This window comes from Salmo trutta, chromosome 13, assembly GCF_901001165.1.
Source record: "Salmo trutta chromosome 13, fSalTru1.1, whole genome shotgun sequence".
NCBI lineage: Eukaryota > Metazoa > Chordata > Actinopteri > Salmoniformes > Salmonidae > Salmo > Salmo trutta.
The window spans coordinates 56,689,376-56,710,243 of NC_042969.1; the positions used below are offsets into that span (position 1 = coordinate 56,689,376).

Here is a 20,868-nt window from a genome sequence, read left to right on the forward strand (position 1 = left end):
CTCCCAAAGTGTGCACTTGTTCACATTCCTTCACTGATTTGAAAGAAAATGACTGGAATATAGAAATATGGTGAAAACCCTCTAACCCATGCCTCAACCAATCCAATGCCTTTAGATTTGTGAGAAGTAGTGAACGTGTGTACACTTCAGGAGACATTATCAGGAAACAGCCATTGTGTAGTTCTACGGTGCAGCGGAGAGGAGACTGGTGGTTCAGTAACAACACAGACAGTCAAGAGAACAGGAACAAAACTGTACACAAAGCAGAGTCAATTAGAGAGTGCTCTCCCCATTGGCCCTCCTGCGCATTAGGGAGCCCATAGGCAAAGAAGGGAGTGTGTGTGTGTGTGTATATATGTGTGTATATATTTGTGTGTGTGTGTGTGTGTGTACGTGTGTGTGGGGGTGGGGTGGGGACTGTCTATCTGTCTGTGTTTGTTTGAGAATGTTTTCAGAACTGTCAGCATGGAAACAGACCATGGTTTGTTTACTCCTAACAACGGACAAGCTGAACATGGAATCATTGATCAGTTCTTCCTCAAGTGACAGATTCATTTTTCAAGTACAGCACTAGAGAATGCAGTGGAATGCAAACATGCAAACTAGTAAACGTCCCTTTACGGCTACATACACGGATGTTCCTTTGTGCAAGTACTGAATGTATGTGAGTTAATGTGTATGCTGTGTCCCTTTGTTTGTGTCCAAGTGCGTGCATGCATGCGTGTGCATGTGTGTGGTTGTGCGCGCTCTTAAAGGTGGTTGAGCGTGCACTTGTCCCTGCACTTGTGTGTATATTATTGTGTGCTTTTTCAATCATCATCTTGAATCAACTGTAAGCGCAGATGTGCTGTGACCTGACTAAGATCAGATAAAGTGCCCCCCCCTCCTACCCTCCTCCCCCCAGCTCCATTTGTCATGGGCCAGCTGTCGGGCTGCTGTGATTGGTTGTTGTGGGAGACAGATAGCCGATAGGCTCTGATTAACAGTAGTGGCTCTGGAACTTACTCATTGATCAAGAAGACAGGAGAGGAGGAGGGAGAGAACAGGAGAGGAGGAAGGAGAGAACAGGAGAGGAGGAGGGAGAGAACAGGAGAGGAGGAGGGAGAGGACAGGAGAGGAGGAGGGAGAGAACAGGAGAGGAGGAGGGAGAGGACAGGAGAGGAGGAGGGAGAGAACAGGAGAGGAGGAGGGAGAGGACAGGAGAGGAGGAGGGAGAGAACAGGAGAGGAGGAGGGAGAGGACAGGAGAGAACAGGAAAGGACAGGAGAGGAGGAGGGAGAGGAGGGAGGGAGAGGACAGGAGAGGAGGGAGGGAGAGGACAGGAGAGGGGGGAGGGAGAGGACAGGAGAGGAGGAGGGAGAGAACAGGAGAGAACAGGAAAGGACAGGAGAGGAGGAGGGAGAGAACAGGAGAGGAGGAGGGAGAGGACAGGAGAGGAGGAGGGAGAGGACAGGAGAGGAGGAGGGAGAGGACAGGAGAGGAGGAGGGAGAGAACAGGAGAGGAGGAGGGAGAGGACAGGAGAGAACAGGAAAGGACAGGAGGGGGGAGGGAGAGGACAGGAGAGGAGGAGGGAGAGAACAGGAGAGAACAGGAAAGGACAGGAGAGGAGGAGGGAGAGGACAGGAGAGGAGGGAGGGAGAGGACAGGAGAGGGAGAGGGAGAGGACATGAGAGGGGGAGGGAGAGGACAGGAGAGAACAGGAAAGGACAGGAGAGGAGGAGGGAGAGGACAGGAGAGGAGGAGGGAGAGAACAGGAGAGGAGGAGGGAGAGAACAGGAGAGGAGGAGGGAGAGGACAGGAGAGGGGGAAGGAGAGAACAGGAGAGGAGGAGGGAGAGAACAGGAGAGGAGGAAGGAGAGGACAGGAGAGGAGGAGGGAGAGGACAGGAGAGAACAGGAAAGGACAGGAGAGGAGGAGGGAGAGGACAGGAGAGGAGGAGGGAGAGGACAGGAGAGGAGGGAGGGAGAGGACAGGAGAGGAGGGAGGGAGAGGACAGGAGAGGGAGAGGACAGGAGAGGGGGAGGAAGAGGACAGGAGAGGGGGGAGGGAGAGGACAGGAGAGGGGGAGGGAGAGGACAGGAGAGAACAGGAAAGGACAGGAGAGGAGGAGGGAGAGGACAGGAGAGGAGGAGGGAGAGGACAGGAGAGGAGGGAGGGAGAGGACAGGAGGGGAGGAGGGAGAGGACAGGAGAGGGGGAGGGAGAGGACAGGAGAGGGGGAGGGAGAGGACAGGAGAGGGGGAGGGAGAGGACTGGAGAGGGGGAGGGAGAGAACAGGAGAGAACAGGAAAGGACAGGAGAGGAGGAGGGAGAGAACAGGAGAGGAGGAGGGAGAGGACAGGAGAGGAGGGAGAGGACAGGAGAGGAGGAGGGAGAGGACAGGAGAGGAGGAGGGAGAGAACAGGAGAGGAGGAGGGAGAGGACAGGAGAGAACAGGAAAGGACAGGAGGGGGGAGGGAGAGGACAGGAGAGGAGGAGGGAGAGAACAGGAGAGAACAGGAAAGGACAGGAGAGGAGGAGGGAGAGGACAGGAGAGGAGGGAGGGAGAGGACAGGAGAGGGAGAGGGAGAGGACATGAGAGGGGGAGGGAGAGGACAGGAGAGAACAGGAAAGGACAGGAGAGGAGGAGGGAGAGGACAGGAGAGGAGGAGGGAGAGAACAGGAGAGGAGGAGGGAGAGAACAGGAGAGGAGGAGGGAGAGAACAGGAGAGGAGGAGGAGAGGACAGGAGAGGAGGAGGGAGAGAACAGGAGAGGAGGAGGGAGAGAACAGGAGAGGAGGAAGGAGAGGACAGGAGAGGAGGAGGGAGAGGACAGGAGAGAACAGGAAAGGACAGGAGAGGAGGAGGGAGAGGACAGGAGAGGAGGAGGGAGAGGACAGGAGAGGAGGGAGGGAGAGGACAGGAGAGAGGGAGGGAGAGGACAGGAGAGGGGGAGGGAGAGGACTGGAGAGGGGGAGGGAGAGGACAGGAGAGGGGGGAGGGAGAGGACAGGAGAGGGGGAGGGAGAGGACAGGAGAGAACAGGAAAGGACAGGAGGGGGGAGGGAGAGGACAGGAGAGGAGGAGGGAGAGAACAGGAGAGGAGGAGGGAGAGGACAGGAGAGGAGGAGGGAGAGAACAGGAGAGGAGGAGGGAGAGGACAGGAGAGAACAGGAAAGGACAGGAGAGGAGGAGGGAGAGGACAGGAGAGGAGGAGGGAGAGGACAGGAGAGGAGGAGGGAGAGGAGGGACAGGAGAGGAGGGAGGGAGAGGACAGGAGAGGGAGAGGGAGAGGACAGGAGAGGGGGAGGAAGAGGACAGGAGAGGGGGGAGGGAGAGGCCAGGAGAGGGGGAGGGAGAGGACAGGAGAGAACAGGAAAGGACAGGAGAGGAGGAGGGAGAGGACAGGAGAGGAGGAGGGAGAGGACAGGAGAGGAGGGAGGGAGAGGACAGGAGGGGAGGAGGGAGAGGACAGGAGAGGGGGAGGGAGAGGACAGGAGAGGGGGAGGGAGAGGACAGGAGAGGGGGAGGGAGAGGACTGGAGAGGGGGAGGGAGAGGACAGGAGAGGGGGGAGGGAGAGGACAGGAGAGGGGGGAGGGAGAGGACAGGAGAGGGGGAGGGAGAGGACAGGACAGGAGAGGAGGGAGGGAATGAGAAGGTGAGAGAGAGAGAAAAAGCATTCCCTGTCGCTCTGTCAGTGCTTGCTGATTGTGTTTGTGTGTGTGTGTGTCGGTGTGCATAATAAATACATAACGTAACAGATATGGGGTTTGTTGGTCAGAAGGCCTAAAAGCACAGTGTTATCATATCTGCTGTAGGCCTAAACTAGTATAGACGTATAGAATGTGATATAGTAATGTTATTATGTACGAGTATCTCAGAAGGTTGGTCTCTCTCTCTCTCTCTCTTTACATTGCCAAAGCAAATGGAAAAGGCAATAAACAAAAGGGAAATAAACAAGGGAAACATTATTAAAAATGACTCACTAAAGTTTTAAAATAATATATTTCAAATGTTAAATTATTGGCTATGTACAGTCTTGTAACAATGTGCAAGTAGTTGAAGTATGAACAGATAAGTAAACAGATAGGTTGTATTTACAAGGTGCTCCTGATTGTCCTTTTCTTGTCCTTTACTGCACACGGCAGTATTTCACCTAACAGATATGGGAGTTTATCAATGTTTGATTTGTTTTCAAATTCTTTGCGGTTCTCTGATCTGTGGGAAATACGTGATCATCTCTCTCTCTCTCTCTCTCTCTGGTCCAGTGTTGGAGAACATATGTGTGCCTTTCATTCGAATAAGAATATATGCTTGCCAAACAGTCCTTGTGTGTACTCACTGTGTGTACTCACTGTGTTTACTCACTCCAGTCCCAAACCGTGAAGTAGTTAAGACCTTATCATTCCACACAACTATAATTAAAACATCCACCAAAGAGAGACAAGCACAAAGGAAATTGTGTGCATGTGTGTGTGAGTGAATCGAAGCCACACTGTATGTGTACACATTGAGAGGGTCCATGTGGCTGGGTACTGTGGGAAATGGACTGCTGTGTGACAGCTGGAGCAGGTCCATGTGTGTGCTTGAATGTGAATATGTGTGCATGGAAGTATAGTACATTTGAGAGTGTGTGTGTTATTATGTGTGTGTGTCCCAATAAACTAGAAAATAAACTGTAGTGTATAAACAAATATAGGAGTTGTGTGCATGGGTGCGTGTGTGTTTGAGCTCTCTCTGTAGGGTGGTCAGTGGTGGGAGGTCGTGACCTGGGGATCATCAATCAGCGAGGGGCAGGCCTGAGCAGCAGGACCATCACCACCCCCTCCACCCCACAGGGAAACAGATGGCCTTGGGACAACTGGCTCTTGCTCACCTCTCTCTCGTAACACACACACACACACACACACACACACACACACACACACACACACACACACACACACACACACACACACACACACACACACACACACACACACACACACACACACACACACACACACACACACACACACACACACACACACACACACACACACACACACACACACAACCAACTCAATGATGCAGACAAAAAATGACACATACACACACTCTTTTGGATGCACACATGACAGGATACACACACTTACAGATCAGATACACTCACAGTGCAAAATAATGAATCACACACAAAGATACACATGGTGCTAAATATCTCAACATATACAGGCCCATATATTGTTTCTGTTAATGTATTCATGAAGACCACACAAACATGCATGTAAACAAACTGAAACACAATAGTGCTTTTATTTGCTGGATATTTGCCATTGACTGGGTATATGTGTATAGCATTAGCGCCCCCTGCTGAGAGTAAAGATTAAAACAATAAAAAATGATATTTTACTCAAGACAGCCTATAGGGAGGAGGTCAGATAACTGGCAGTGTGGTGCCAGGACAACAACCTCTCCCCCAATGTGAGCAAGACAAAGGAGCTGATCATGGACTATAAGAAAAGGAGGGCCAAACAGGCCCGCATTAACATCGACGGGGCTGAAGTGGAGCGGGTCGAGAGTTAAGTTCCTTGGTGTCCACATCACCAACAAACTATCACGGTCCAAACACACCAAGACAGTTGTGAAGAGGGCACAACAACACCTTTACCCCCTCAGGAGACTGAAAAGATTTGGCATGGGTCCCCAGATCCTCAAAAAGTTATACAGCTGCACCATCGAGAGCATCCTGACCGATTGCATCACCACCTGGTATGTCAACTGCTCAGCATCTGACCGTAAGGCGCTACAGAAGGTAGTGCGTACGGCCCAGTACATCACTGGGGCCAAGCTTCCAGCCATCCAGGACCTATATACCAGGCGGTGTCAGAGGAAGGCCCAAAAAATTGTCAAAGACTCCAGTCACCCAAGTCATAGACTGTTCTCTCTGCTACCGCACAGCAAGCGGTACCGGAGCGCCAAGTCTAGGACCAAAAGGCTCCTTAACAGTTTCTACCCCCAAGCCATAAGACCCCCCCCCCCCTTTGTTTTTACACTGCTGCTACTCGCTGTTTATTATCACATTACAAATTTCCTCGACTAACCCATACCCCCGCCCATTGACTCAGTACCGGTACCCCCTGTATATAGCCTCATTATTGCCATTTTATTGTGTTAATTTTCTTTTTTATATATATTTTTTTACTTTAGTTTATTTAGTAAAAAAATGTTTTACTCTATTTCTTGAACTGCATTATTGGTTAAGGGCTTGTAAGTAAGCATTTCACTGTAAGGTCTAAACCTGTGTATTCGGCATATGTGACAAATAATATTTTATTTGATAAGATCAACACAAGCTACAAAACAATCCAGAATACATTCAGATAATGAATTGTCTGAGATAACTTCACTGAATCTAGACTGAGACTCTCTGGTTAGCTATAATAGTATGTAGCTAGAAAACTTAAATACTGTGTACAGCATTATAAGTGTTTCCCTAAATTACTAAAACTGCCTATCAGTAGGTATTTTAGCATGTAAATCTTGGTGGGGCAAAAATTTATAATGAGTAATGCATGCAAGCAAAGCCACTACACAACACTAAACAATACATGAATTGCGCTCTACCACTGCTACACCTGGCTATCAGCGGAGCCTTGTCCAGCAGCGAAACAGTACATTCAGTCTCATTTGCTGCAGAGCTGATATGGCTGATATGGCTGACTTGCTTAAACAAATGCGGTTTCTACTGACAATTGAGATGTACAAACTATGGCATATTTTTTTTAATTTGACTAGGCAAGTCAGTAAAGTACAAATTATTTTTTTCAATAACAGCCTAGGAACAGTGTGTTAACTGCCATGTTCAGGGGCAGAACGACAGATTTTTACCTTGTCAGCTCGGGGATTCGATCTTGCAACCTTTCAGTTACTAGTCCAACACTCTAACCACTAGGTTACCTGCTGCCCCATAAGGGGACGACAAGCGGATAAGAAGCAATCTGTAATTTCGATTAAGACATTAATGAGTGAGATAGGATGGACGTAGTCAAATTGGGGCTCCCGAGTGGCGCAGCGGTCTAAGGCACTGCATCTTAGTGCAAGAGGCGTCACTACAGTCCCAGGTTTAAATCCAGGCTGTATCACATCCGGCCGTGATTGGGAGTCCCATAGGATGGCGCACAATTGTCCCAGCGTCGTCCAGGTTTGGCCGGGGTAGGCCGTCATTGTAACTAAGAATTTGTTCTTAACTGACTTGTCTCCTTAAATAAAGGTTCAATTTAAACCATTTACTTTTAAAAATATAACTAATATAACACTTTTGAAATATACAGCGACATAATTTAGAACATTACAGTATTCTCCTTGTACACCAAGTCAGAACCATAGGATAAAAAAAGGGGGCATATAAGCAGACATGGAAGCGCTTACATTATTCTATGCTTACATTTCTCAAAAACAGGTTATAGGCTACATGTACACCACCAAGTCAGAACAGTATGTAAAATTAAGAGGTGGAAATAGAACAAACGATTAGGATGAGGCACATGGGCTACTAACAGCTTACTACACAACATACACTTAGTATTACTTTCTTAGCTACAGTATACATATCTCCCTGGTATATTACATCATTTATGCAGCAGCATACAAGACATTTACATTTAAGTCATTTAGCAGACGCTCTTATCCAGAGCGACTTACAAATTGGTGCATTCACCTTATGATATCCAGTGGAACAACCACTTTACAATAGTGCATCTAAATCTTTTAAAGGGGGGGGGGTTAGAAGGATTACTTTATCCTATCCTAGGTATTCCTTAAAGAGGTGGGGTTTCAGGTGTCTCCGGAAGGTGGTGATTGACTCCGCTGTCCTGGCGTCGTGAGGGAGTTTGTTCCACCATTGGGGTGCCAGAGCAGCGAACAGTTTTGACTGGGCTGAGCGGGAACTGTACTTCCTCAGAGGTAGGGAGGCGAGCAGGCCAGAGGTGGATGAACGCAGTGCCCTTGTTTGGGTGTAGGGCCTGATCAGAGCCTGAAGGTACGGAGGTGCCGTTCCCCTCACAGCTCCGTAGGCAAGCACCATGGTCTTGTAGCGGATGCGAGCTTCAACTGGAAGCCAGTGGAGAGAGCGGAGGAGCGGGGTGACGTGAGAGAACTTGGGAAGGTTGAACACCAGACGGGCTGCGGCGTTCTGGATGAGTTGTAGGGGTTTAATGGCACAGGCAGGGAGCCCAGCCAACAGCGAGTTGCAGTAATCCAGACGGGAGATGACAAGTGCCTGGATTAGGACCTGCGCCGCTTCATGTGTGAGGCAGGGTCGTACTCTGCGAATGTTGTAGAGCATGAACCTACAGGAACGGGTCACCGCCTTGATGTTAGTTGAGAAGGACAGGGTGTTGTCCAGGATCACGCCAAGGTTCTTAGCACTCTGGGAGGAAGACACAATGGAGTTGTCAACCGTGATGGCGAGATCATGGAACGGGCAGTCCTTCCCCGGGAGGAAGAGCAGCTCCGTCTTGCCGAGGTTCAGCTTGAGGTGGTGATCCGTCATCCACACTGATATGTCTGCCAGACATGCAGAGATGCGATTCGCCACCTGGTTATCAGAAGGGGGAAAGGAGAAGATTAATTGTGTGTCGTCTGCATAGCAATGATAGGAGAAACCATGTGAGGATATGACAGAGCCAAGTGACTTGGTGTATAGCGAGAATAGGAGAGGGCCTAGAACAGAGCCCTGGGGGACACCAGTGGTGAGAGCACGTGGTGCGGAGACAGATTCTCGCCACGCCACCTGGTAGGAGCGACCTGTCAGGTAGGACGCAATCCAAGCGTGGGCCGCGCCGGAGATGCCCAACTCGGAGAGGGTGGAGAGGAGGATCTGATGGTTCACAGTATCAAAGGCAGCCGATAGGTCTAGAAGGATGAGAGCAGAGGAGAGAGAGTTAGCTTTAGCAGTGCGTAGCGCCTCCGTGACACAGAGAAGAGCAGTCTCAGTTGAATGACTAGTCTTGAAACCTGACTGATTTGGATCAAGAAGGTCATTCTGAGAGAGATAGCAGGAGAGCTGGACGGCACAGAGCCAAGGACGGCACGTTCAAGAGTTTTGGAGAGAAAAGAAAGAAGGGATACTGGTCTGTAGTTGTTGACATCGGAGGGATCGAGTGTAGGTTTTTTCAGAAGGGGTGCAACTCTCGCTCTCTTGAAGACGGAAGGGACGTAGCCAGCGGTCAAGGATGAGTTGATGAGCGAGGTGAGGTAAGGGAGAAGGTCTCCGGAAATGGTCTGGAGAAGAGAGGAGGGGATAGGGTCAAGCGGGCAGGTTGTTGGGCGGCCGGCCGTCACAAGACGCAAGATTTCATCTGGAGAGAGAGGGGAGAAAGAGGTCAAAGCACAGGGTAGGGCAGTGTGAGCAGGACCAGCGGTGTCGTTTGACTTAGCAAACGAGGATCGGATGTCGTCGACCTTCTTTTCAAAATGGTTGACGAAGTCATCCGCAGAGAGGGAGGAGGGGGGGAGGGGGAGGAGGATTCAGGAGGGAGGAGAAGGTGGCAAAGAGCTTCCTAGGGTTAGAGGCAGATGCTTGGAATTTAGAGTGGTAGAAAGTGGCTTTAGAGACAGAAGAGGAAAATGTAGAGAGGAGGGAGTGAAAGGATGCCAGGTCCGCAGGGAGGCGAGTTTTCCTCCATTTCCGCTCGGCTGCCCGGAGCCCTGTTCTGTGAGCTCGCAATGAGTCGTCGAGCCACGGAGCAGGAGGGGAGGACCGAGCCGGCCTGGAGGATAGGGGACATAGAGAGTCAAAGGATGCAGAAAGGGAGGAGAGGAGGGTTGAGGAGGCAGAATCAGGAGATAGGTTGGAGAAGGTTTGAGCAGAGGGAAGAGATGATAGGATGGAAGAGGAGAGAGTAGCGGGGGAGAGAGAGTGAAGGTTGGGACAGCGCGATACCATCCGAGTAGGGGCAGAGTGAGAAGTGTTGGATGAGAGCGAGAGGGAAAAGGATACAAGGTAGTGGTCGGAGACTTGGAGGGGAGTTGCAATGAGATTAGTGGAAGAACAGCATCTCGTAAAGATGAGGTCAAGCGTATTGCCTGCCTTGTGAGTAGGGGGGGAAGGTGAGAGGGTGAGGTCAAAAGAGGAGAGGAGTGGAAAGGAGGCAGAGAGGAATGAGTCAAAGGTAGACGTGGGGAGGTTAAAGTCACCCAGAACTGTGAGAGGTGAGCCATGCTCAGGAAAGGAACTTATCAAGGCGTCAAGCTCATTGATGAACTCTCCAAGGGAACCTGGAGGGCGATAAATGATAAGGATGTTAAGCTTGAAAGGGCTGGTAACTGTGACAGCGTGGAATTCAAAGGAGCCGATAGACAGATGGGTCAGGGGAGAAAGAGAGAATGTCCACTTGGGAGAGATGAGGATCCCAGTGCCACCACCCCGCTGACCAGAAGCTCTCGGGGTGTGCGAGAACACGTGGGCAGACGAGGAGAGAGCAGTAGGAGTAGCAGTGTTATCTGTGGTAATCCATGTTTCCGTCAGTGCCAAGAAGTCGAGGGACTGGAGGGAAGCATAGGCTGAGATGAACTCTGCCTTGTTGGCCGCAGATCGGCAGTTCCAGAGGCTGCCGGAGACCTGGAACTCCACGTGGGTCGTGCGCGCTGGGACCACCAGGTTATAGTGGCAGCGGCCACGCGGTGTGAAGCGTTTGTATGGCCTGTGCAGAGAGGAGAGAACAGGGATAGACAGACACATAGTTGACAGGCTACAGAAGAGGCTACGCTAATGCAAAGGAGATTGGAATGACAAGTGGACTACACGTCTCGAATGTTCAGAAAGTTAAGCTTACGTTGCAAAAATCTTATTGACTAAAATGATTAAAATGATACAGTACTGCTGGCTGGTGAAGTAGGCTAGCTAGCAGTGGCTGCGTTGTTGACTTTGTTTGAAAGTGTAGCTGGCTAGGTAACCTCGATAATTGACTAGGTAGGAGAACGGTGGCGCGGCGCGGCAACAAAAATAGCTGGCTAGCTAACCTCGATAAATACTCTAAACTACACAATTATCTTAGATACAAAGACAGCAAAGACAACTATGTAGCTAGCTAACACTACACTAATCGAATCGTTCCGTTGTAATGTATTATTAGTTTCTACAGTGCTGCTAGTCGGTAGAAGTTGACTAGCTAGCTAGCAGTTGTTGACTAAGTAGGAGAACGGTGGCGCGGCGCGGCGGACGAAAATAGCTGGCTAGCTAACCTCGATAATTACTCTAAACTACACAATTATCTTAGATACAAAGACAGCAAAGACAACTATTTAGCTAGCTAACACTACACTAATCAAATCGTTCCGTTGTAATGTTTTAGTTTCTACAGTGCTGCTAGTCGGTAGAAGTTGACTAGCTAGCTAGCAGTTGTTGACTAGGTAGGAGAACGGTGGCGCGGCGACGAAAATAGCTGGCTAGCTAACCTCGATAATTACTCTAAACTACACAATTATCTTAGATACAAAGACAGCAAAGACAACTATGTTGCTAGCTAACACTACAATAATCAAATCGTTCCGTTGTAATGTATTATTAGTTTCTACAGTGCTGCTAGTCGGTAGAAGTTGACTAGCTAGCTAGCAGTTGTTGACTAGGTAGGAGAACGGTGGCGCGGCGCGGCGGACAAAAATAGCTGGCTAGCTAACCTCGATAATTACTCTAAACTACACAATTATCTTTGATACAAAGACAGCTAAGTAGCTAGCTAAAGAATTGCTCAGATCAAACAAATCAAACCGTTGTAATGTAAAGAGATGTAATATTACCTGCGGAGCGGGGTGCAGCACGACTACTCGCTCCAATAACCCAATAACAGACATGTTGGAACTCATCTTGTTGAGCTGTGCTCACTTGAACGGGAAGGTGGCGCTGCGGTCCTTCGCGGGAAAATTTTGTCATCAAACTTTGTCATTAGTCTGGCATTCTCTCGATTTATGGTGCTTTCAAGACACCTGGGAACTCATGATGATGTCAGGTCTACCCTTAGACTTGGCAGTGATGTAGTGTCCCCATGAGTGAGAGAACACTGAGCCAATCACAGCACAACGCTCTGTATTTTCTACTGGCTTGCCACACCACCAGAGAAAGCACTGAGCTAGGCTGAAACACCTGCATTTTGGAGCTGCCTTACTCAAGAAAACAAAAAAGTGACCATGTTTGTGTGCTGCTTCATTAATTCAATAATTTCTATATTTTTTAATATTGTTAGAAAACTGATATATGACACGTATTAATGCCAAAATAACATGCAAAAGAGGCAAGTCCAAAAAAATACAAATACAAATTATTATTTTAATTTTATTTTTTTGCTAAAAATGTGGGGTTCAAAACACATGGGGCTCTGCCCCCACCTGCCCTGAAACTTATATACTGGAGTAAATTCAAGCACACTATAAAAACTGAAGCAAAACACTAGAAAAACATTAGAAAAACCACCCGAAGAACGCCACCTTAGAGGACCTGACCCAATGGTCATGTGATCATCATGGGACTAAATATGAAGAGATGGGCTCAGGAAACAGCACCATGTGATTCACTGCCCAAAGTTTGACACACACAAACAAGCACATGCACACACATGAAGTGATTTGCTGTAGGGGCCATAGTTGTGGCCATAGTAATGGTACAGAAATGTGTAATATGAGCACGGAGCTACAGGAACAGGAGGAGGGGTCACCGCAGTACAACCAGGTCAGATCAGTTTAATTGGCTGAGTGATGGTCATGACAGTCAGATGATCAGGTGACCTGTCGTTGGGTGCATCAGTCCATAAGCTTCCTGGCAGCTTCCTTCAGCCACTTGGCAACCTTCCTCTCAATGGCCTGACAACCAGAGAGAAAAGACAGATCAGGATGAGGGGAAGAGAAGTTTTAAAATAATATAGACTATGGGGCAGTTTCCTGGACACAGATTAAGATTAGTTCGCGACTAAAAAGCTATTGACCATTGACCATGCTTTTTTTGTTTTTGGGAAACCGGCCCAAAGTGTTAAATTGAGACATACTGTACAGTTCTGAAGCATACATTTTCTTCATCTGCCGCCAAAGCCCACAGTCAGTGTCTCTCTCAGTTACATCAACGTAGTGTGGTCTAGCCTGCCGTGTGCCGTACCTTGCGGGCCTGCTTCAGGGCGGGGCGGTCTGCGACGCCATCGGGGTTCATGTCGGCACAGTGGGCGGTGCCCTCGATGAGGATGGTCATGTCTTCGTCCTCCTTGTCCAAGTCCTCTTCCAGGATGCTGAGCTCGTGCCAGGGGTCAATGTCACCTGACAGAGGTCACAGACCAGAGGGACAGGTCATATACTGACTGTCACACAGAGGAGGCTGGTGGGAGGAGCTATAGGAGGGTGGGCTCATTGTGGTTTCCATATGCTTGATGTTTTTGATGCCGTTCCATTGATGCCATTCCAGCCATTACATTGAGCCCGTCCTCCTAAAGCTCCTCCCACTAACCCCCTCTGCTGTCACACAATCACTCACATAGACACAGTACATTGATTCACTGCCAGTGAGTTTAAATTACACTATGATGTAATGAGAGGTAATGGTTTAAACCTCCAACATCTATCTATCTATCTATCTATCTATCTATCTATCTATCTATCTATCTATCTATCTATCTATCTATCTATCTATCTTATCTTATCTTATCTTATCTTATCTATCTATCTATCTATCTATCTATCTATCTATCTATCTATCTATCTATCTATCTATCTATCTTATCTTATCTTATCTTATCTTATCTTATCTTATCTTATCTTATCTTATCTATCTATCTATCTATCTATCTATCTATCTATCTATCTATCTATCTATCTATCTATCTATCTATCTATCTATCTTATCTTATCTTATCTTATCTTATCTTATCTTATCTATCTATCTATCTTATCTTATCTTATCTTATCTTATCTATCTTTCTATCTGTCTATCTATCTAGTGGTTGGGCAAGTAACCGAAAGGTTGCTGGTTCGAATCCCAGAGGTGGGAAAATCTTCTGTTCTGCACTTGAACAAACAACTGCTCCCCGGGCTCCTAGTGAAGGCAGCCCCCCCCCGCACCTCTCTGATTCAGAGGGGTTGGGTTTAAATGTTGAAGACACATTTCAGCTGAATTCATTCAGTTGTGCAGCTGACTAGGTATCCCTTATCTACTGTATCTATCTGTGAAGTCTCTGCTCACCGTTGACATAGAGCACCCTGTCAGTGTCGGGGTGGTCTCCTCCATAGTACTTGTTGGTGAAGGCGATGTGTCCGGGCAGACTGTGCTGGGGGATGTTGAACACCTCAGGACACAGGTCAGTCTGAGCCTGTAGGGTCAGCATGCGGGAGAAGGGACAGCTGGCGTCCTCACACGTCTGGACTGTTACAACAAAACAATGATGATGTAAGCCATAGAAATACAATGAATTCCTATTGAATTATGATGTGTAGTTCTATTTCTGTAATGTAAGATACAGCTGAGTGGCTATGGGCATATGGTAATACTGATCATATAATGAGTGATACCGTACCAAAGAGTGGGAGCTTTGTACAGCTAGTGTTAATGCATTGGGCGTATGAATGTGCTGCTTAGGGGGAAATGAACTCTGGACCTGTTTTTCTTTACCCTCCAGTGCTGTGAGCAGTCAACTCCCTGACTGATGCAACTACCTTGGTTATACTAGAGGACTTGAGCTTGGTAAATGTAGTGGGGTTCAAAATTATTGACATCCTTGATAAAGATGAGCAATAAATTATTCAAATACTGAGCTATATTGTATGCTTAAAAAAAGGGGAAATTATTTTACTTTATTTTACACTAATAGTATTTGGTCCCATATCAAATCATATTTTATTGGTCACATACACATGGTTAGCAGATGTTAATGCGAGTGTAGCGAAATGCTTCTACAGTAATGTGGATGCTCCCAATAACAGGGGAGATTAGCATGTCTTGGGGGTATGATCTTTGACCCTCTGTAACTTTCTCAATCATCATTATTCACAATTCATTCAGAATTATACCTAATCATGGTAGCATCCACATTACTGTAGATGTGTTTAGAAACATTCTTATTATCTATGCTTATTTACAATGTGACGACCCTCCCACTCTGTCTGCTGTATTTTCTCTCTTTGCTCTTGTTCCTCATTAGGATGCCAGTGGGCGGAGTTGGAAGGGTCGTCAGCTTGATGGGAAACACCTGGGCTCGGGTGTGTCCCAGGATAAAGACACCTCTTCCACAGTCATTGGGGAGACTCTCTCCATGCAGACACCTTGTTGTTTTGGTTGTGTTAGTTATGGTATCTAATAAATATATATTTTTGATACTCCTTGTCTCCACGTTGTCTCCCTTTTGTTGCGAACTCTGAGCCGGTTCGTAACAACAATAAAAGTGACTCCAAAATGACACAATATATTATTTACCATTCATTTCTATTGGGCACAAAATAATTTAGACCCCTACCTTTTAGAGAAAAAAATTCATTACTTGGTAAACAAAATGTCTTTCTCTGAGCAATTGTTTTAGTATAAAATAATATAATTTCCAATTTTTTTTGCATACAGTATACTGTAGCTCAGTATTTGAATTATTTATTTTATACGGTCATTATTGTTCATCTTTATCAAAAGGCATGAATAATTTCGGACCTCACTGTTTCTCCTCTAGGACTGACAGTGTTGTGTGGTGGAGCGTTACTCACAGAAGCCGAACTCGGTGCAGGTCTGGTAGAACCACTGTCTCGCTCCATTGTAGGCAGAGTCCAGATTGGTGTCTCTCAAGTCCTTGATGGTCTGCTTGTGGGACGCATCCAGACAGGGCTCCTCGCCAGTGGCACGGTCTATCTAATAAACGCACACACACATAAATATGCACGCACACAAACACAGTAACAGTGTTCTGACTGTTCTGCATCAGTCAAGGCAAGGGGATGCACAACTGTAGCTCAATACAGCCCTCTGCTGGTTAATCAAAGAATTGTCACTGTGGGGCTGTGTGTGTGTGTGTGTGTGTGTGTGTGTGTGTGGGGGGGGGGGGGGGGGAATACCTAGTCAGGTGTACAACTGAATGTGTGTGTGTGTGTGTGTGTGTGCATACATTTGTGTGTGCGTGTGTTTGAATATGTACAATACACCTAATACCTGCACCAGTTTGATCAGCCGGTCGTAGGCCTCAGTCTCTGTCTCATTGGTCATGATGTCACAGAGCTCCTCAATAGTCAGGATGCCCCCCTCCTCGTTGTACGCCACGGTTCCCATGACGATGTCAGCCAGGCTCTGCATCAGCTCGATCTGGTCCTCCAGATCCTCGGGGGTCTCACAGCACCCAAAATCCTTCCCAACCTCAGTGGCTTTCCCCGCAAACAGGGCGGCCTCCACGGCAGCAAAGGCCTCCCAGATGTCCCCCACACACTGAACGAGAGAGCGAGAAAGAGGGGGGTGGAGAGACAGCGGAGAGAGAGAGACAGTAACAAGGAGGCAGAGAGAGTGAAATCACACAGTAGAAGACTCATACAGTCAGACACTCCAACACATGATTTCAAGCGCCCACATCTACTGTAAATGTTCTCAAACCTTATCTGAACCTCCAACGTCCTCGTTCGCAAGACTTAGACCCACCACCTAGAAGAGAGCAACACCACGGTTTGTTTCCACCGTTGTCTGTACAGCTGAACATCACATCTACCTTGCTATTAACACTATAAACAGTGCAACAGTTACTAGTATGTCTACTACTACTATTACTATTACTATTATTACTACTTGTACTAATACTACTACTACAAGTAGTACTAATGATGAGATCTTTACTTTGTTGAAGGCGGAGAAGTCCAGTTTGGCTTTGACAGGAGCGGAGGAGGCCACAGCACCGTAGACCAGGTGGGGGAACTGGAAAAGCAGGAACAGAGGACATTATTTAGTATTATTACCATGGAATACAGTAGACCAGCATACAGTAACACTGTTGTCCAGTCCTAAGTATAAATAAAGACCTTTCCCCTGAGCCAGGCAGACAAGGCCCCAGCATAGGAACCTCCGAAGCTGATCCAGGTATTTTTGTCGGAGAGGTCAAAGCGATCGCTGATGTATTGATGGAATTCTGCGATGTCGGTGAGACTGGAAACCAAGAGATGGCAGAGAAAATTAAATTGAATCTCTGCCAAATTGAACCACACTCAAAAGTGCTCAGCATTTACATTTGGTTGAGTTGTCAACTAATGTGAATTCAACATGAAATCCCCAATAATGCACCATGCCATTGGATTTAGGTTCAAAGGTGGGTGAAAAAAAATGTTAAATTCCCTCACATTGATTACTTTTTGCAAATCCAATCAGTTTTCCACATTGATTCAATGTCATCACATTGACTCCCTCCTCCCACCAGTACTCACGCCTGCTGGCTGGACAGGTCTCCCAGGTTCTCAGTCTCTAGGCCGTCTTTGTTGATGCTCTCGCCGTAGAAACGATGCTCCAGGGCCACAAGCAGGGCCCCGTGCTCCTCAGCCATGTCCACATGGTGGCCTACAGATACACACAAAGCAGGAGCAGAGGAGAAATAGAGGGAGGTTAAGAGTTGGTAGAGGTATCAACAAGACAAAAACCAAAGGACAGGCATTGACTTGTAACTAAATACAAGTATCATATTCATAACACCTATGTAAGCCTAACTTATTGTGTCAATGCATTTCCATTTTCTTTTCATATTACTTAAGAGCGTGACGGGGAGCTTTGTGTTTACCTGCCAGCACATCGAACTCAGAGATGGGGCCCTCCCCTCCGATGAACAGGAACACTGGGCCATGAGGACGCTCCCAATAGGCTTCATTCACTAAAAACCTCTGAGAGAGAGAGGGTGAGGAAGCGAGAGAATAAGAGAACAACAAAACAAACTACAAATGCATTCAACAAGTTTGTAGTCACAAGCTGTAGTCATTGCATGCTAGGAATGACACCAAATACTAAACTTTTGAATACTCTAATACACATAAGTGAATTTGTCCTAATACTTTTGGTTCCCTAAAATGGGGGGTTATGTACAAAAAGTGCTGTCTCCCTATGGATGAAAATACCCTAAAATTAAAGCTGACAGTCTGCACGTTGACCTCATAGTCTTTGTATCATTTCAAATCAAAAGTGCTGGAGAACAGAGCCAAAACAACCCAAAATATGTCACTGTCCAAATACTTTTGGACCTCACTGTAGGTGCATGTTTTGGTGGTGGGTCACCTGAGGAAAGGTTTCATCATTTTGACTGTCGAAGTGGTCCAGGGGTTGGTGAATTTTCCCGTCTCTCACTTCGCATATGGGTTTATGCCCGTTGACTGCGCTCACCAGCACATTCTTCTTCGCTTTTTCATACTGAATTTTACGCACGCGCTCCTTAATCTTCCTCAGAACTCGTCCTATGAAATATAAAATGTGATATGACATATTAAAAGACCAGTGGTGGAAAAAGTACCCAATTGTCATACTTGAGTCAAGTTTAGATACCTTAATAGAAAGTTACTCAACTAAAAGTCACCCAGTAAAATACTACTTGAGTAAAAGTTTTAAAGTATTTGGTTTTAAATATACTTAATAAGTATCAAAAGTAAATGTAATTGCTAAAATATAGTAAAGTATCAAAAGTAAAATGAATTGGTAAAATATACTTAAATATCAAAAGTAAAAGTATAAATCATTTCAAATGTATTATATTAAGCAAATCGGACGGCACCATGTTCTTGTTTTTAAAATGTACGGATTGCCAGGGGCACACTCCAACACTGAGACATTATTTACAAAGATGCATTTGTGTTTAGTGAGTCCGTCAGAGCATAGGCAGTACTGATGACCACGTGTTCTCTTGATAAGCCCGTGAATTTCACACTTTTCTTGTTCTGCTAAGCATTCAAAATGTAAGGGATACTTTGGGTTGTCAGGGAAAATGTATGGAGTAAAAAGTACAATATTTTCTTTAGGAATGTAGTGAAGTAAAAGGAAAAGTTGTCAAAAATATAAATAGTAAAGTACAGACACCCCCCAAAACTACTTAAGTAGTACTTTAAAGTATTATTACTTAAGTACTTTACACCACAGAAAAATACGAGATGGACAGAGAAGGACTGGCAAAGATAGAGATTCTTCTCTAGATTAATTCTAACTAATCAATCGTTTGTAGTTGCGCGTAAAGACGCATATGGAGCTAAATTACGCGCGTAGTTGTTGGTCAAACCACGAGAGCCTCCTGAGACTTGAAAATCAGAATGTGCACATATTCCACTCCATAACAATTACTACAATTATCTTTCACATTTCGTTCTACAAAAATTGCTATCCAAACGTGTCACAGACCTTTTTAGGATTGGATACAATGTTGTATTAATTCCGATGGCCTCAGCACATCGCTTTGGCTCATAAGGTATAACCCTCTGCCAGGTAACCCTCTGCCACCCTCTTATCGGTCTAATTCATAATCGACAGCCAATCCCATGTTTATTTTATTTTCATGGGTTTTATTATAATTCAATACATACTTAAAGTAATAATAAACCATGTAGTCAGGAACAGAATCAACTTTTCCAGATATAGAAGCTGCTCAATTTCTTAGTAGACAATTTCACATTTTGCATAATTATCTAATTATAGCCTATACATTAGCCAATTTCGTTTCTCTGAATACCACAATTTTATGGATTCACCTCAATATTTAAACTATAGGCCTATGCATTAAAATTATATTTGACCAAAGTGTATATAGGACCTCATATTGAAGCTTAAAGAGACCACAATTGATGTATAAAACAATCTTAAAATTATCAACTTTTGTTTCAATAAAAGCATCATGAAACCTCTATCACAATACTTTAATTTAACTTGCTGAAAAACTGTATTTTATACCCAACTTGCTTACCACTTGTTCCATGTGGTTTCTTCATGAAATTACCTCTTTCTGAATATTTGTCCAAATGATTAATTTTGTGTATGGTTTCCTAGAAACAAGGCTGCCTCAACCTACCCCACCCTGCCGTCTCATGAATTTGATCATTTACGTATTTTGTTGTTGTTAAATGCTCAGGTCATTATGGATCGTTAACTTACCAGAATAGACGGAGTTGACAAGGAGAAGAAGGATGATACAACGGCTGGGAGACAGAAGCATCTTCAGGCCTCCAACAACGACCTCTGACCTACTGATATGGGTCTACACTATGGTCAGATCACCTTGCCGTCTCAATGCAAGGAGAATCTCTGCTTTTAAGGCGTGACCAACGTTTTTAGTCCACCCCAGATGCCCACTGTGCGTATTTATAGTCAACAAGTTGGCAATTGAGCGTAATGAAGACGCGGCAAGTGAGTCTGGGGAATAGGCATATCTCCTCCAACAGTGGCAGTGGTCCAAACTGGAACGCGACGCTATGAGCATTGGCTTGGTGAAAGATTCTTAAGTTTCATATTTAGGTATTGAATTGTATGCTCAAAGCCTAAAACTCAGCACAAACACTTAACATGTAGAAACAGGGCACTTTGGCTCAGTTCATTTTTATGATGCAATCATTTATGTACATTTACAAGAGTGTGAGGAGGGTTGGTGATTCACCAACACACAAACATATGCAGTCAGGAGGCGAAAGAGGTCATTTTTATATTTGTTTAAATTGATCGTTGAGAATTTTGACAATGACGCCCTTTATCTAACTACCCAGAGTCCGATGAACTCCCGGATACCATTTGCATGTTTCTCAGTCCAGTCTGAAGGAAGTTACGAGGTATCTACGCGAGCCAACGCTAACTAGCTTAGCGCAAAGACTCGAAATCTAGCGCTAACGCCCCAAACTACATCTAACTTCCATTATACTGGACGCAGAGACATAACAATTGTATACACTAGTTCATTTGACTCTGGT

General features: G+C 46.2%; 1 protein-coding gene across 1 annotated transcript; it reads right to left on the minus strand.

Annotated features, from left to right (window-relative positions):
• Positions 1-12,272: 12,272 nt before the first annotated feature.
• On the minus strand, positions 12,273-20,342 carry LOC115206119 (thymus-specific serine protease-like). The gene is made up of 12 exons (XM_029772719.1): positions 20,063-20,342; positions 18,209-18,384; positions 17,721-17,820; positions 17,374-17,503; positions 16,975-17,098; positions 16,793-16,870; positions 16,556-16,603; positions 16,124-16,393; positions 15,685-15,826; positions 14,180-14,359; positions 13,106-13,260; positions 12,273-12,816 (listed from the first exon to the last, which is right to left on the minus strand). Exons 1-12 carry the CDS (start codon positions 20,121-20,123, stop codon positions 12,757-12,759), a joined length of 1,524 nt encoding a protein of 507 aa, XP_029628579.1. The 5' UTR covers positions 20,124-20,342; the 3' UTR covers positions 12,273-12,756.
• Positions 20,343-20,868: the final 526 nt, after the last annotated feature.

What these genes read in the sequence shown, in the direction of transcription:
- LOC115206119 (XM_029772719.1), bottom strand. Translation starts at nt 20,123, where the DNA reads ATGCTTCTGTCTCCCAGCCGTTGTATCATCCTTCTTCTCCTTGTCAAC. An exon ending in ACTTCTCCGCCTTCAACAAA is followed by an intron (nt 16,604 to 16,792) that starts GTAAAGATCTCA and finishes GCTCTCTTCTAG; the next exon opens with GTGGTGGGTCTAAGTCTTGC. An exon ending in CAGGGTGCTCTATGTCAACG is followed by an intron (nt 13,261 to 14,179) that starts GTGAGCAGAGAC and finishes GACCTCTGTCAG; the next exon opens with GTGACATTGACCCCTGGCAC.